Source organism: Amblyomma mixtum, chromosome 4 (assembly GCF_055824585.1).
Source record: "Amblyomma mixtum isolate Tamu chromosome 4, ASM5582458v1, whole genome shotgun sequence".
NCBI classification, from domain to species: Eukaryota; Metazoa; Arthropoda; class Arachnida; order Ixodida; family Ixodidae; genus Amblyomma; species Amblyomma mixtum.
In genome coordinates, this window is record NC_143015.1 from 72,601,765 (window position 1) to 72,615,831 (window position 14,067).

General features: G+C 44.7%; 1 protein-coding gene across 1 annotated transcript in view; it reads right to left on the minus strand.

Annotated features, from left to right (window-relative positions):
- Positions 1-12,413, minus strand: part of LOC149346983 (fatty acid synthase-like) — a 61,089-nt gene extending 48,676 nt beyond the window's left edge. Inside the window, exons 1-6 of the mRNA XM_089541455.1 lie at positions 12,281-12,413; positions 10,780-11,106; positions 9,854-10,054; positions 6,912-7,034; positions 4,208-4,441; positions 2,743-3,044 (exon numbers count right to left, since the gene is read on the minus strand). Coding sequence (XP_089397581.1) covers positions 2,743-3,044; positions 4,208-4,441; positions 6,912-7,034; positions 9,854-10,054; positions 10,780-11,106; positions 12,281-12,413 — 1,320 coding nt within the window. The remainder of the gene's footprint in view (positions 1-2,742; positions 3,045-4,207; positions 4,442-6,911; positions 7,035-9,853; positions 10,055-10,779; positions 11,107-12,280) is intronic.
- Between the last annotated feature and the right edge of the window lie 1,654 nt (positions 12,414-14,067).

The following is a 14,067-nucleotide window of genomic DNA, read 5'->3' on the forward strand; positions in this document are numbered from 1 at the left end:
ATCTTATCCAATAAAATCAGTTGAAAGCACGTGCTTCGTCTGTCTACCGTTCAGTGCATTATTTGCCCAGTCTGTATAAGGTCAGCGTGATATCTCTCCCATTAAACACAAAAGTGCTGCTTTCGCTTTGCTGAGCAAGACGGAATCATTGTTTTCTTAACACAGCCTTTACGTGCAGCGATGGTTATTTTTCGGCGGCATAACGAGGTCACTAATTCTGCTCGTCTTGTTAATGCGATCGTACTTCAAGGCGATGCCGTTTGCGGAATTAATAACCAAAGTTCAGCCTTTCTCCCCACTTCTGTGACAAAACTTAATGTAGGGCGTTGCATATGTGCCTACAACTTCACCTACATGCTACATCGCTAACTATACGCCAGTGCCGTCTGGACTTCCTTTTCATTTGAGCCGCTTCAAAGGTGGCATTTCTAACTGTTGTCCAGTGAATGCTGGCTGTTGCGCGTGACTTCCATCTTTTCGCTGGCTACTATCATTTATCATCATATATCTATTGTTTCGTATCCTATCAGGATTAACGTAGCCCCGTGCCATTGCAAATCGGGCAGAACTCCTTAAAATTCTTATTCTGGCTCCAGCACGCGGCTCCTCAGGTGGAGATTTCAGAGGAAATCACTTTCTATGGATTGCACGTGCGACGTATTTTTTTACCAGCCGCTTGCACTGTGTCGAGTGGCAATGAACACAGGTGACGCTCATTTCCTGCTCCCAGGACAACCGCGGACCTATCTTTAGTCGAATAATACTCAACAACGAAGTGGCAAATATCCCGTCAAGAGAAACCCTCCAGCCAATGGCGTCGACCGGTTGTCATGGATTCACGATGAATCAGTTCTCCCATGCTTAATACTCAAGCTTTTCCAGCCCCCTGCGCTGTGAAGCTACGAGCTGCACGGGAATCAACCATGTTGCCATGGGAATCGGTCGATGGAAAGGACCCTTTGAGAGACGTTTGCTGCTTCCTTTTCGTGTTGCATTTAATTAGGAGCGCTCCTGCAAATTGATAAATTAAAGCCTTGAAACTTGCCGAGCGGCTCGGGTTCACCTCACATTCACTTCCAATCAGTACGTTTAGCATGCAAGGGTTGAGACAGTGTTTTCGTTTGTTTGTGAAGATGGTGAACCGCTTGACCACCTTTATCAGGCAGACAAGAGCTGAACTCTCCGAGCTGAATTCTGCAAGAAATCAATAGTCTTTAGAACCAATGGACTGTTGTTGCCCGGTTGATTATATGCATCTAATGGCGTATTGAAAAAAAAAAAGGTGGCGACACAACCATTTCACTGCAAAAGCCGCGCTGGCCTGCAAACAAATAGTTATCCAATAAGCAGGCAATAAGAACCCCGAATATGCCTACCCAAACACTGATGAAAGCGGAAAGTAAGAATTTGTCAAGAGTGCCCCAACTCGTTCCCTCCTTATGATAGAAACCAAGCGCAAAAGTAGGCACGAAAGAAGCCTGCAGGTAATACTCTGATTGCGCAAACAGTTCAGCACATGCTGATGAGCTTGACGCATGGTAGACTTAGGTGGTTATGCGGCACTAAACCCAACATAACACGGTAATGTACGGATGGGTTGCTTTCACAGGCACATTTAAGGCGGAAGATCTCCAGCAGTTCAATCGATACCCTCAGAATTTGATCACGATTCGTGCGCAGTTGCATTTAAATTCACTGCGTACCTTCGGTCGCCATGGTGTGTCTCTGTGTGTGTCTCTGTGTCTTTCTTCGTGGTTCGTCCCTTGTTTGCGCAACCTACACCTTCACAACGCCATTATACCCTGTCATTCTAGCTCTCCCTAGAGACATCTTCACTTTCCCTGAATTATACTGTTGCACTTATCGCGACTGACTATTGGCAGCTCTTTTTTTGTTTTCAAGGGTTGCCGGGAATGGTTATGGTGTTTTAACCCATTGTGCAGCCCAAAAAATTAGATGATTACATTAGCCAGTAATGCGAAATTTGAGCGCAACTGTTCACGGCTAGAAGATGGCGTGTTATGCTGCCAGCCACAATCCTGGACATTCTCGTGGTGGCCGCCTTCTAAGTGGTGTTTCGCCCCGTTACTTGGACAACTGGTTACGCCGACAATGCCGACGCAGTTCTCAGGAACGAGTGCGTTCTTAAGAGCTGCGCTCTAAAAACTCTTAGGCAATCCTCTGTGGATCATTTGAATGTGTTAGCAGCCAAACGTGTCTGAGACTAACGCTTTAAAGTTCGTTATATCCGAGGGGGAATACTTGTTTGATTTCCGAGGCAACACACGAAATTTCGCTGTATTCGAGATAACAAAGTATGTTATCTTGAGGCACACAAACGAAATAATGTTATATCCTAGGCGGCATACTTAGGTTTGGTATATCTGAGGTTAACACACCGAAGTACGTTCTATCAGAGGTGGGACACTAAGGCTATATCCGAGGTAATATAATAAGTTCTATATGTATTGTACTAAGTTAGTTCGTAGCCCGGTAAGCATGTTTCCACCTGCCTATCGTGGCACGTAGGACACCTGACACTGGCTACTGACAAACGATGGTCGCCACTTCCGCTTGGACAGACCTTTATAATGCTAAAGCATTATTAAAGTGATTTAAAGTTAATTGATTGTATTATGCAGTTATTGTGCAGTATTATGTTTATGGCGCTGCAAATTTAGCCAGTAGGACAATTGAGAAGGACCACGTGTTGAGGTTCCATAATGTTGTGAATAGGCTCACCGAGAGCGATTGCTTGCTTCTTCCGGATAAAAGAACGAGTCGGGGGATTTCTGGACTTGCACGCGGCGCGCTGTCCACGTGAAGTCCAGGGTTGGACTCAAGAATGACGTGGGCAATGGCTCCGCCTACCCCAAACGAGTTGAGACCCACCATGCCACCGGGAAAGGGAGTTGGTTTAGACACAACTTGTATGCGACTATCTTGCAGCGATGGAATGTTAGGATTCGCTTCCGTGAAGTGTAGATTAGCCGCGAGGGTCCCAGTTTCCATGGTCAAGATCACTTTGGCGATTGAGGTCAGACCTGCAAACAGAGGGTGGATGCATCAAACGGTCGCACTTGAGACAAGTATAGAGCACGGCAAAGGCAAAGCAGAATAGTTGGCAGGCGTGCACTGGAGAATCTGTGACACTGCAGAAAAATATGCACCTATGACAGCTTGCGAAACGCAGGCAACTCATCCATCCCAGCCTCAGAGCAATGGGTGTAACTGGCTTGAGCAATCAGGGGTGAAGATGACCCGGTAGAAATTACCGTCCGGTTTCCATACTTGTGTTGACCAATGAGCACGGGCAGTGAAGTGGAAGAAAACCTTTAGCTCTGCAAGACTTATTTGACAGGGACAAACACTAAAACTCGATGGTGCCCATTTTCTCAACATTTTGGGGTTACTGAGGGCTACTGAGTGATTTGAAAAAGGCCTACTGGCGGCGTGTCACGAAACACGTGAACATTGGCTTACTTAGCAAAGTGGGGGAGCCCAAACCAAAGCATCAAAAAACGCCGAGAATACGGCTATGAAAAATGTATTTTCTGACAATGGCAACTTTCCAAGCAGCCACAGGGCTATTTAAAATTCGTCTTAGTTAACCACCGCAGAAGACGCCAAGCTTTTCGCTCCTTCCTTGTTTGCTATGTTCCCCTGGCACAATGGGCGCTCTAGTCCTTCAAAGAGTCTCCCTTCAGAACCGAGTAGAAAAAAAATAAGTATATGTAGCCGACTAAAGATAGAACCAGTGAGCTTGAATAAAACAATAGAATTAATCGAGGGCAGCAGCTACTATCGTTGCATCCGCACCACAACGAACAGAGAGAAGATTTCACTTTTGTTTTCACGTGGCAGTCGCCCTTACTTCAAGTCCACTACTTTTATGACACTCTGTACCAACCTAAACATAGTGCACCGCAGGGCACTTGTTCGTTATTTCTCGAAGGGGAAGTTCAACAGAGAGCACTGCTTTCGAATTGTTGCAAAAACCAGTGAAGGTACACCACTGAAAAATACTTTCTTCAAATGTTTTTACCTGTAACATTTTCTAGCTATTTTCTAAAATTTGCGCTAAGCGTGAGGCCTGGGTATTTTGGTTTCGAAAGGCGAAAAATTTGGCTTTAACTGGTGTGTTTACGCTGTCTTCAAGTCTTTTTTTGTGCAAGTGTATCGAGAATTGCTTCACACACTGCCTTACCAGAGGCAACTTCATTGTGTCCTACGTTGCTCCTCACAGATCCAACCTTCAAGGGCGCCTGACGACCGGGCAGACAGAAGACATTTGCAATGGCTCCCAGCTCCTGCGGATCTCCTGCCTTTGTTCCGGTGCCGTGAGCTTCGACATAGTGCACTTTACGCGGATCGACGTTAGCTTCGCTGCAGATGTTCCGAAGAAGGTCTTCCTGCGACTTACCCGAGGGAAAAGTAATTCCTGGAACATCGGAGAAGGAACAGTTTATGCCGGTCTATGCGTTAACAGCGCAATAACCTAAGAATCCTGCCTAATCGTGTATTATTGCCTAATCATGTATTTTCTTATTAATACCACACTATTGTTTATGTAAAATCCCTGATTCACAATTGTAATTACGCATTTTCCTACTGTTTTATCTATATGTTCCATCGTCTGTACCACTCCTGCAATGTCCCAATTCATGAGATAGCAGCATTTGTAAATAAAAAAAAAGAAGTAGAGCGTAGAAGCCGGACCAGTAAAACCAAGGGCTGCGCCTTTCACGTCAGGTGATGGTTAGCTAGATATGACACTGACAACCTGTTCCAGTAAATCACGAATACGTTTTAGAGACGACGCAGTATGCAGCTTCAGAACGCAGTATGTAAGGTAAGACTGGCTGAACCATAAAAGCGTTTTTTTATTTAAAAGTGAGAACAGGAAGCACTCTAATGGGGAACATTCAACAACTGCTAGAGCATGGTGGAAACAGAAAACCAGCAACTTATCAATTGTGCATTGCTATAAACCGGATTGTCGAAGAAATAAACAAAGACGTTAGTGTCAATTGTGAGTGTTTATGATAGCACGCGGGTAGTTCGGGGTTCTATCCCTAGTGCCGCCGTGTAGCTGCCGGTGGTGCAATGGGTACAAGCTTTTCCCTGGCCTGATGCACGAGTTCTCTGCGGTGAAATGCCTGAATATGTCTTTGGCCCCGCCTTGTGTAAAGAAACATGGCTTGTGCCATGGCACTCTTTGCCCAAAGCTGTCCTTGCGCTATTTAAATTCATCATCATCATCACTTTGCATGATATTTTCCCCCGCCGCGAAATTCTACGTAACAGTTTTGCACCAGCGACTCAATTCACGCTAAGTTTAGACAATAGTGATAAATAACTATTAACTCGGGTTGCAGGTAAAAGGAAGAAGAGCAACCCTTCCGAGCAGTGCAGGTTCAAAACAAAGCTGCGTAAGACCAAATCTCGGATTTCTGTGAACAACGGTTGAAAAAATTGACAGTGGCGCAGCTCTGCTATGCCAGGATATACTTAGCGTCAGGTATTGGGATATCTTGGTTAAGCTTGTTGTTATTAGCTTGGTGTCCCCCCTGCTAAACCTTGAAAATCCGGTAGGTTCAGAACAATGCTGTGTAAGACCAAATCTCGAATTTTTGTGAACGGTTGAAATATCATGCAAGGAAAGCGTTGTGTACAGGAAACCTGTCGTTACGTCAAGTCCAGCAGAAACAGGAAAGAAGAACAAAGCATTACCTTTCTTATGGAAGCAAATGTCAAAGATTGGAAACATTATATACCAATGAGCACGCGCTCTTCTGCGGAATATATGATCATTTTATACTGGATCGCAGAAACGATGAATTTTAAAACAAGTGGGCGGATGTCTTTCGCAGAAAGTAAGAAATCAGTGTTCGATGATGCGGTAGATTAGGGTTCACAGAAGGTGCTCAATGCAAATAGTATTATTACAAAAGGTCCATAAAATATGACAAAACGCTCGAGTAAGTTAAACATGACAAGCTGTGCAAGAAATCTACAAAGAACATGTCAGATATTCTTGGACGAAAATTGTGAATATTGGAAAACTGTAAGGTACTCGCATACAAATACTGAAGGTAATATTTCATTATTCCGTTATGTAGCAGGATAATGGTCCATTCTTCCGATATGTAGCAAAATCTTTCTTTGATAGTGTTTCCATCGATCGCATCGAGCCGTTAAGACTGCCATAGAAAACCAATGGGGAACGCTTTCCACAATAGGAAAAACTTTAATAACCTGCCGACGAGAAATGTACGGATATATTGGTTGTTATAGACAAATCTAAAAAATATGAAAAAATGCGCTCATAAACTCTTTTAGGTTCAAAAATGTTTTCGTCCAGAATGGTTAGGTATGAGGCATTAAAATTGAGATGCAGTTACACAAGGAAAAATCTAAAGTGCGCACCGCCATTGACGCTGAGGAAAGCTTTCAACCAGGGAGCCACAGCTTATCTGACGTTTGCTGGCTCGAATGGAATAATAAAGAATGACACAACAATGTGAGTCCTACGTTAGCTTGTTTGTTGGCCCACCATTCCTCAGAGTGCATTCAAAACTGTTCCCTAGCTCTTCAACATTCGAGCCGATAGCTATAAACTTTTAGCGCAAGTGCAGTTTTGACATCATCGATGTCATCGCACCTACATTGCGCAAATGTACAAAAAACGATTTTTTTTTCTTTCAAATATTCGCGTGTCGCTGCTTTCCTGCGCCGAAGTAGATGTAGTACGCAATTATTCCCTCGTTTAAATTTCACTCCGCCTGCGCCTTTCCCGAGCATTATACATTGCTACTATATATCGCAGGCGCTTCCTCAGTCGCTTATGTGCCATATAAAACCTGACACAACACGTTGCCTCGATATGCTCATTTCAGAAAGGCAATCACCTTGAATCTTGAAGCCGTCCGCCGCAGCCTTGGTGTGAATGACCTTGGCGTAGATACGACGGGCCTCCGAGATTCGTTGTATGAAAAAGGTGCCCACGGCTTCACTTCTCACGAAGCCATTGCCTGCATTGAGCGCATTATCAACTCCGCAGTTTGTCTCCCATCCACTCTGCTAAGTAGAGACTATGCTCGTGAAAACACTCTCAGCAGACTTGTACTGGGTAGAGCGCATGTAGTTTTGTCTCTACAAACTAGTTCCTATCCTGCGACAAAAGTTGCCCCTTACACATATCAATCCTCCTCCGCGAGATCCTTCGTGCTTGACAGGCTGTCTTTAGAAAGCAGCTACTAGCATTCTTCGTGCGTTGAATGAAAAAAAGTCTAGAAAACATTTCCGTTACAAAAATGACTTTTGAGCTTCAGTTGACGCCTTGTTGAGCTCCTGTTGAATCAACTGGAAACCAACACGAACTCAATGTATGGTGAGCCTACTCAACACCTGCTACACGGAATTTTTGTTGAGCGTAGTCAAGAGATTTACTGTTGAGCAATTCCTGTTGAATTTAGGTTGAATCATCTCAGGGCAACCGTTTCTAAGCCTAACTAAATAAAATCATTTCGACTTGCATCGTGTAAACAGAATCTGACCACATTACACATATTAAGAACACATGCAGCACCCGTTAAAACTTTCATAAACCGCTCAAAGTCATTTTCTTGCATAGAAAAAAGTGCTAGTAGTGCAATACGTTCATTCAGGCATACCTACTTTGGAGGATTCGTATGTAATCTCATAAAAAAGGGCGCTTAATTGATGCTTTATGTATGTTGTTTATGAATGAATCAAGGTCGTCAAATAATACACCATTGCATATGAATTTGATTACTTCTACTGCACATAAAATAAATAAATATTAATAGTAATAACTGACATTGCTGATCGGCAGGCCACAACCTGCGCAGGTCCGGACACCCCTGAGTGGGACTATATAAGGGCGAAGCCGAGGTTGCACTTAAAATTGTAAGATGAACTCTTAGTTCATTCTATAGCCTCGTGTGCAGTACTGTACCATGCTCTCTATCTGATGGATGTGTAGGGCTAGAGTGTATGTATGTATATATATTTATATACATACGTGTTTGTGCTTATATGTGGAGCACTGCGTCACAGGGGATGACGGCTTCACGTTAACCAGAAATTGCAGCAATAAATATCAATATACCGCCGAAAAGTGCATTGGTAGTCGGTCCATCTGGCGCAATACGAATGTATTTCGAGGCTTTTTTTGCTTTTTTACCCCAGCCAAGATTCAGAATGGCGTGTTAATTCACTCCCGTAATTCCAACATGAATTCAACATGAATGCAAAGCAGAAATTTCATTGAGAATGCTCAACTCTAGCACAGTGACCACTTTTCCAATGAGTTTCAACTCGGCCTCAATAATTCACCAACACTAGCCCATCCTGGTCATAACAAAAATTCAACATGGCGTGTTGAGTCTGCTCATGAGAACTTCAACACTGTCTCAAGAAGCATTTTTGTAAGGGTTGTTTCTGTGAGCAATATTTGCGACTGTCGTTTCGTTGTGAACATTATTTGGCACCCTGCGATTTTATTGAGAATACTCGGAACAGTGAACAGGAGACGAAATTGTCCTTAGACCGAATAATTTGGAACACTGGCCAACGTTGAGGTAATGTAGACTACAGTAAGTTGAGTTTAACGTCTGAAAGCTCCACGTGAGTCCTGAGGGTGGCTGTTATGGAGGGCTCTGGACATAATTTCCACCTCCTGGGTTTGTTCAACGTGATTTGATATCACACCGCGTATGGTGGTATTTGCACTACGCCCACATTGAAACGTGGCTGCCCCGGCATTACAGCCTGCCGCCTATGAATCAGTAGTCAGGCGCCGTAGCGGCCGTGCTACAGGGCGTGTACGTTCGAATAGCGGTCGCGGTTCAAGATGTAAGAAGTGAAAGCTACACCTTGCAGGAAACGTGCATGATATAGCTATATCATTAAACGTGCATGATATACACGTTTCCTCATATATGCAGGAAAAGTGCAATGCACCACCTTTGATTAGCACGCTATAGGTGGCGGTGCCGTCCACTCTTGAAACTACTCGTAAACTGAACACCGGCCTCTGGGACTAGAGCTGTCCACGTGGGTGATGGTCATGCTATTCGCTCTGTCGAAATAGCAGTGTGGGCGGGGCACTATTATTTTTCATTCCTTTTAATTGCCCACTCTAACTTTTGTCGAAACAGCAGTGCCTTAGGCGGTGCGGGCTGGGCAACATTACTTTTCTTTCTTTTTCTCTGCCCACGCTAATATATGTCATAAGGAAGTAATTACTCATTGACATCCACCCGAGCGCAGCCATACGGCTACAAAGGAAAGCTATAAAGCTTTCTCAGGAACTTCGTAGTTAAAGAAAAATTCGTCTTGGTCCAGGGTTTAAACCCAGGACCACCGCTTCACCGGATCAGTCACTCTACCAAATGAGCTAACCGGGACGGCAAGCTTATGGTAGGGCGAGAGCGAATTGATCCATAACTCGAAGTGGGAACAGTGTTGGTCAAGTGGGAGCAGTGTTGGTAGAGCGACTGCTCCGGTGAAGCGGTGGTCCCGGGTACGAACCCCGGACCAGGACGAATTTCTCTTTAACTACGAAGTTTCTGACAAAGCTGCATAGCTTTCCTTTGTAGCCGTATGGCTGCGCTCGGGTGGATGTCAGTGAGTAATTACTCCCTTATTACAAATCTACTACACCTTGGGGAATTCCGCTAAACATTTGACCAATACTAATATATGTCGAACCAGCACTTTGACAAGCAGCCTCCAAGGTGTAGTGGGCGCTAAAGGTGCACTGCCTTACATGCATACTAGTAAGCCTCCGTACTTATATCCGGACGCGTGTAGACGAGGTACTCACCGTGAGAATCGAAAGACATGCATTTCCCTTGTGGCGAAAGCATCCCCAGCCGCTGGAAGCCCAGCGCTGTAGTGGGCTTTAGGCTGATCATGCTTGCGCCAACGATCGCCGCCTCGCACTGTCCGGAACGAATTGCTTGCATGGCCTGGTTCAGGGCCGTCATCGTTGAGGAGCAGGCCGTGTCGACGGTCATGCTAGGTCCTGAGTGAACGACACCGAAACACTGATTTTTGCTGATTTCATTGCTACGATATTTGTGAGCTATCTGAAATCCGTGTCACCACCAGACTCCTACGGTGAATCCAGCTAACGGCATTATGTCACGATGGCTGGGAGGCAGACACTGTTTCTCGCTCCTTCGTATGACTTGAAAACCAATTTTTTTTGGCTTCCTTTTTCAGCTATTCTCTGCATCGCCACAGTCCTCATTGCGTCATGTGTGCTTCCCAGCCCCACATCTGGCATCGCGAACCCCATAAATTTTTTAGACTAATCGTACATTGTTTCAAATGTGCGGTACCAGCTTCGAAATGGCTGCAGTACTAAATGCAATTGATGCATGCACAAAACAGGCGACAGTATGCGCTGAGATGCAAGTGTAATGTAGGAAAGTGGCTTTTAAGAAAGGGATATCTTTTAAAGTGTGTGTGTGTGTGTGTGTGTGTGGGTGGGTGCGTGTGTGTGTGTGTGTGTGTGTGTGTGTGTGTGTGTGTGTGTGTGTGTGTGTGTGTGTGTGTGTGTGTGTGTGTGTGTGTGTGTGTGTGTGTGTGTGTGTGTGTGTGTGTGTGTGTGTGTGTGTGTGTGTGTGTGTGTGTTTTAGAGCTCACTGCACCTATGCTTCTCCGTTTGTTTTTTTATCTGCCCCCATGGCTCAAAAAATTGCCGTAAACATGAACGTAACAGAAGCGGAAATACAAACTGCATACCACGAAAGTCGAATGCGTAAGATAGCCGGTTGGCGAACAAGGCCCTAGAGTTGCCCATCAAGCTGTAGCCGTCCATCTTCTCCGGGTTCAGACAGAACGCTTCTCCGGATTCACATTCGGAGCACCCAATGAAGACGCCGATCTTCCGGCCTTGCAGCACCGCCGGCTCGTACCCGGCGTCGAACATGGCCTCGTACGATGTTTCCATCAGGAGGCGCATCTGTGGGTCCATCAGGTGGGCCTGTCTGGGGTGGATGCCGAAGAAGCTGGCGTCGAAGAGCGCTAGGTCGCGGATCGTACCCAAGCGCTCGGGCAGACCGAGCAAACCTACGAGCAAAGGCACCAGAAAGCCAAGCCTTGAAATATCTATGGCCGAACATGCCACTGTGCAAAGTGAAGATTATTTCCTACATTTCACTCTCATACGTCTATGTTACTGGGAGCTTATGCTTGGGGCTTAAAAGAAGGAAAGGATGTCATCCGCCTGCATTGGTGGTGAGCCTCATGAATGGGGAAATGGCCGATTATTGCATCTGAAGAAGAATCCTTAAAAGATGAGGGTGCTGCTAAGATGGAAGTTTGGGCATGTTGGCAGCATATGACATACAAAATATCGCAACAGCACGCAGGGATGACCGAGAGCACACAAGAGTGCTAACTTCCAACAGTCGCGATAAATATACACCAGGCGGCGAAACATTGCGCACGCGCAGGAGACGAACAATTTTAGCTGCTCTTTAGATAGATCATTTCAAGGGGCAATGCCCGGCAGCTCATGTGCCATCGAATCGGAGTCAGAAGCAGTCTCTAAGCGACGATTACAGCCTGTAACCTGCACTTCCTGCTTTCTTCAACATAACCCAAATGGACAAGGGGGCTGAAAAGTTATCGAGGTTCTGATGGTAGAGGAACGCCATGAAGAAAGAGCCAACGTCTTCCTCTAGCTGTGTACAGTAAATGGTGGTCGGTATGAATGATGGAGCTACATTTTAAAGTCCGAATCAGAATATCTTTCGTTGTCATTCCACTACCGCCAGAACATCAGTGAAGAATTCAAAGTTTCCGAGCGCACGAGAACGAAACGAAGACTGACAGAAAGTACACACACCACAAAGCACACACCACAAACGGTGCTTTGTGGTGTGTGTCCTTTCTGTCAGTCTTCGTTTTGAGATGTTTAACCAACTCGTCCGTCAGTTCATCCTGAGCAAAATCAGTGAACAAGTCGTTCTTGCTATCACCCCCCCTCCCCCCCCCGGAGTCACTCGGCTCAAGGAGGTGTTATGCCACCCAACCAACACCTAGAGTTATCGAAAGACCCTTGTGTATTCTAGGCCGTAAGGGGACTGTATTCTCAGTCGCACAATCATTCGTGATTTATGGCGTGCAACATTCTGCTCTGGTTAGGAGGCGCACTGTGGCGGTTTGTAAGTGAAATGAAGAGGTCTAACCTGGTACGTTAGGTACACTGACTGGAAATATTCGTGTGTGCGTTCCATACCTCGGGGCCAGCGGGCCTCATCGTCGGTGACAGAGTCAAAACCAGCGTAGAGTTTTTGCTTGAACTCGGCCAGGTGATCAGCTTGCGGAAATCGTGCTGAGAAGCCAGTGATTACTATTTCTTCCTCCTCCATGGTCTCCTGCAGTGTGAAAGACAGGCACCATATGGATGAGAACTTCACCTGCCCGCCATCGCTTATTAACCCTGAGAATTTACGATATATCCTTTGTATCATCACACAGCGCACTTGCTGTGTTGACGATGTCTTCGGATCTGGTAAGTTATTACAAAGTACTTTAGCTGCATGGGCTCCTCTGGACACGATTGCTTCCTCTCCCGGAAACCCAGGCGCGTGATATACAACCTGTGAACTTGATCGACAGGAATGTAGAGCGACTAAAAAACGTTGGACAATCGATCGATAGAGATACAGGACAGACGAAGACATAAAAACGGAGCGGCAATTACTTGCAGCTCTTTGTATCGTCATAGTGGAAGCTGTCACCTAGCAAGTAATTACAACTTCTAATGTGTCGGCTTTGTAAATACTGCTCGGGTTTTCTTCTTTCCACAGCGAAGGCAGCCTCCCGATCTCTTTTTCATTCGTGACTTATTTATCTTTTTTTCACTTCCTGGATATCGCATACATCCTAGCTACTTTTGAACTAAGCAGCTTCTCGGATATATCTCGTGGCAGGCTTTAAATTGCAAATGAATCTGCTCGCTCTTATGCATTTTTCGCATACAGTGTCAACAAATTTTTCGAATGTGAAGGTTGCGCCTTTTTTTTTAAAGCAAACATTGCCTACTGATAGGAGTTATGTTCATTGATTAATAACGGCAGGCATGCGTGGCAAACATAAAGCTTGGAGAAATCCAATCATTCACTAAGAGAGGATATCGTTTTTTTTTCGGTAATGTTTTGAAGTACGTAATAGCAAGTGCTTAATTCAATAGACACCATTAGACATAGAAACCTGAACATAAATCATCAAACAACGGCTTGTTTGTCTCCCGAAGACATGAACTCAGACCACCATCATTTCTGCGCTTATTTGTTTAAGCTATAGGCGTAAAACTGGTGCACATTCCTTATTTGTTACTGAATGCATTGAAGTTACAACTTTTAAAAGAAAAAGCGCTAACTGAATAGGTCATTCAAATTCTTTATTTTCCCTCTATACAATGAGATGATATAATAGGCACCACAATAACTTCATGGGAATCTAAATGTCCAGCGGTGAATGCTGAAATTACTTCTGAAGATTATCCGGTGGATTTGATGCAGGTCAGACGCAAAAAAAAATAACTTACATCTGATTTCCTATGCTTCAAAAAGCAGTCAAAGACTAATTTCGTGTCCTAGGAGGAGAAAGTCACAAATGTTTTCGGTCGAAAATATGCTAAAAGAAAACAAGGTGAAAATCTATCATCCCTCCTCTTTGGCAAGATTTTGCTGCAAAACTATCGAACCCATTGTAGGCAGTCTATTGTTCAAAATCCTGCAAAAACATTATTGCATTACGCCTGCTCTAAACGGTTTTAGGTTAAGCTAGTCTCGTACTACACAGTTTATGTAATTAACGCACAATATTTGTTCATTTTTTAGCTGACCGAATTCAGCAAGAAGGCAGCATAATTTCAGCATATCGAAAAACCATTCGATACCCTGCAGCATGCAATTGTGTTAATTATATATTCTTGACATCACATTTTTCTTATTATCTTTTATCTGCTAATCATCCAGTTACAGCGGGTGTCATCCATAACTTTATGCTGGGACTCAT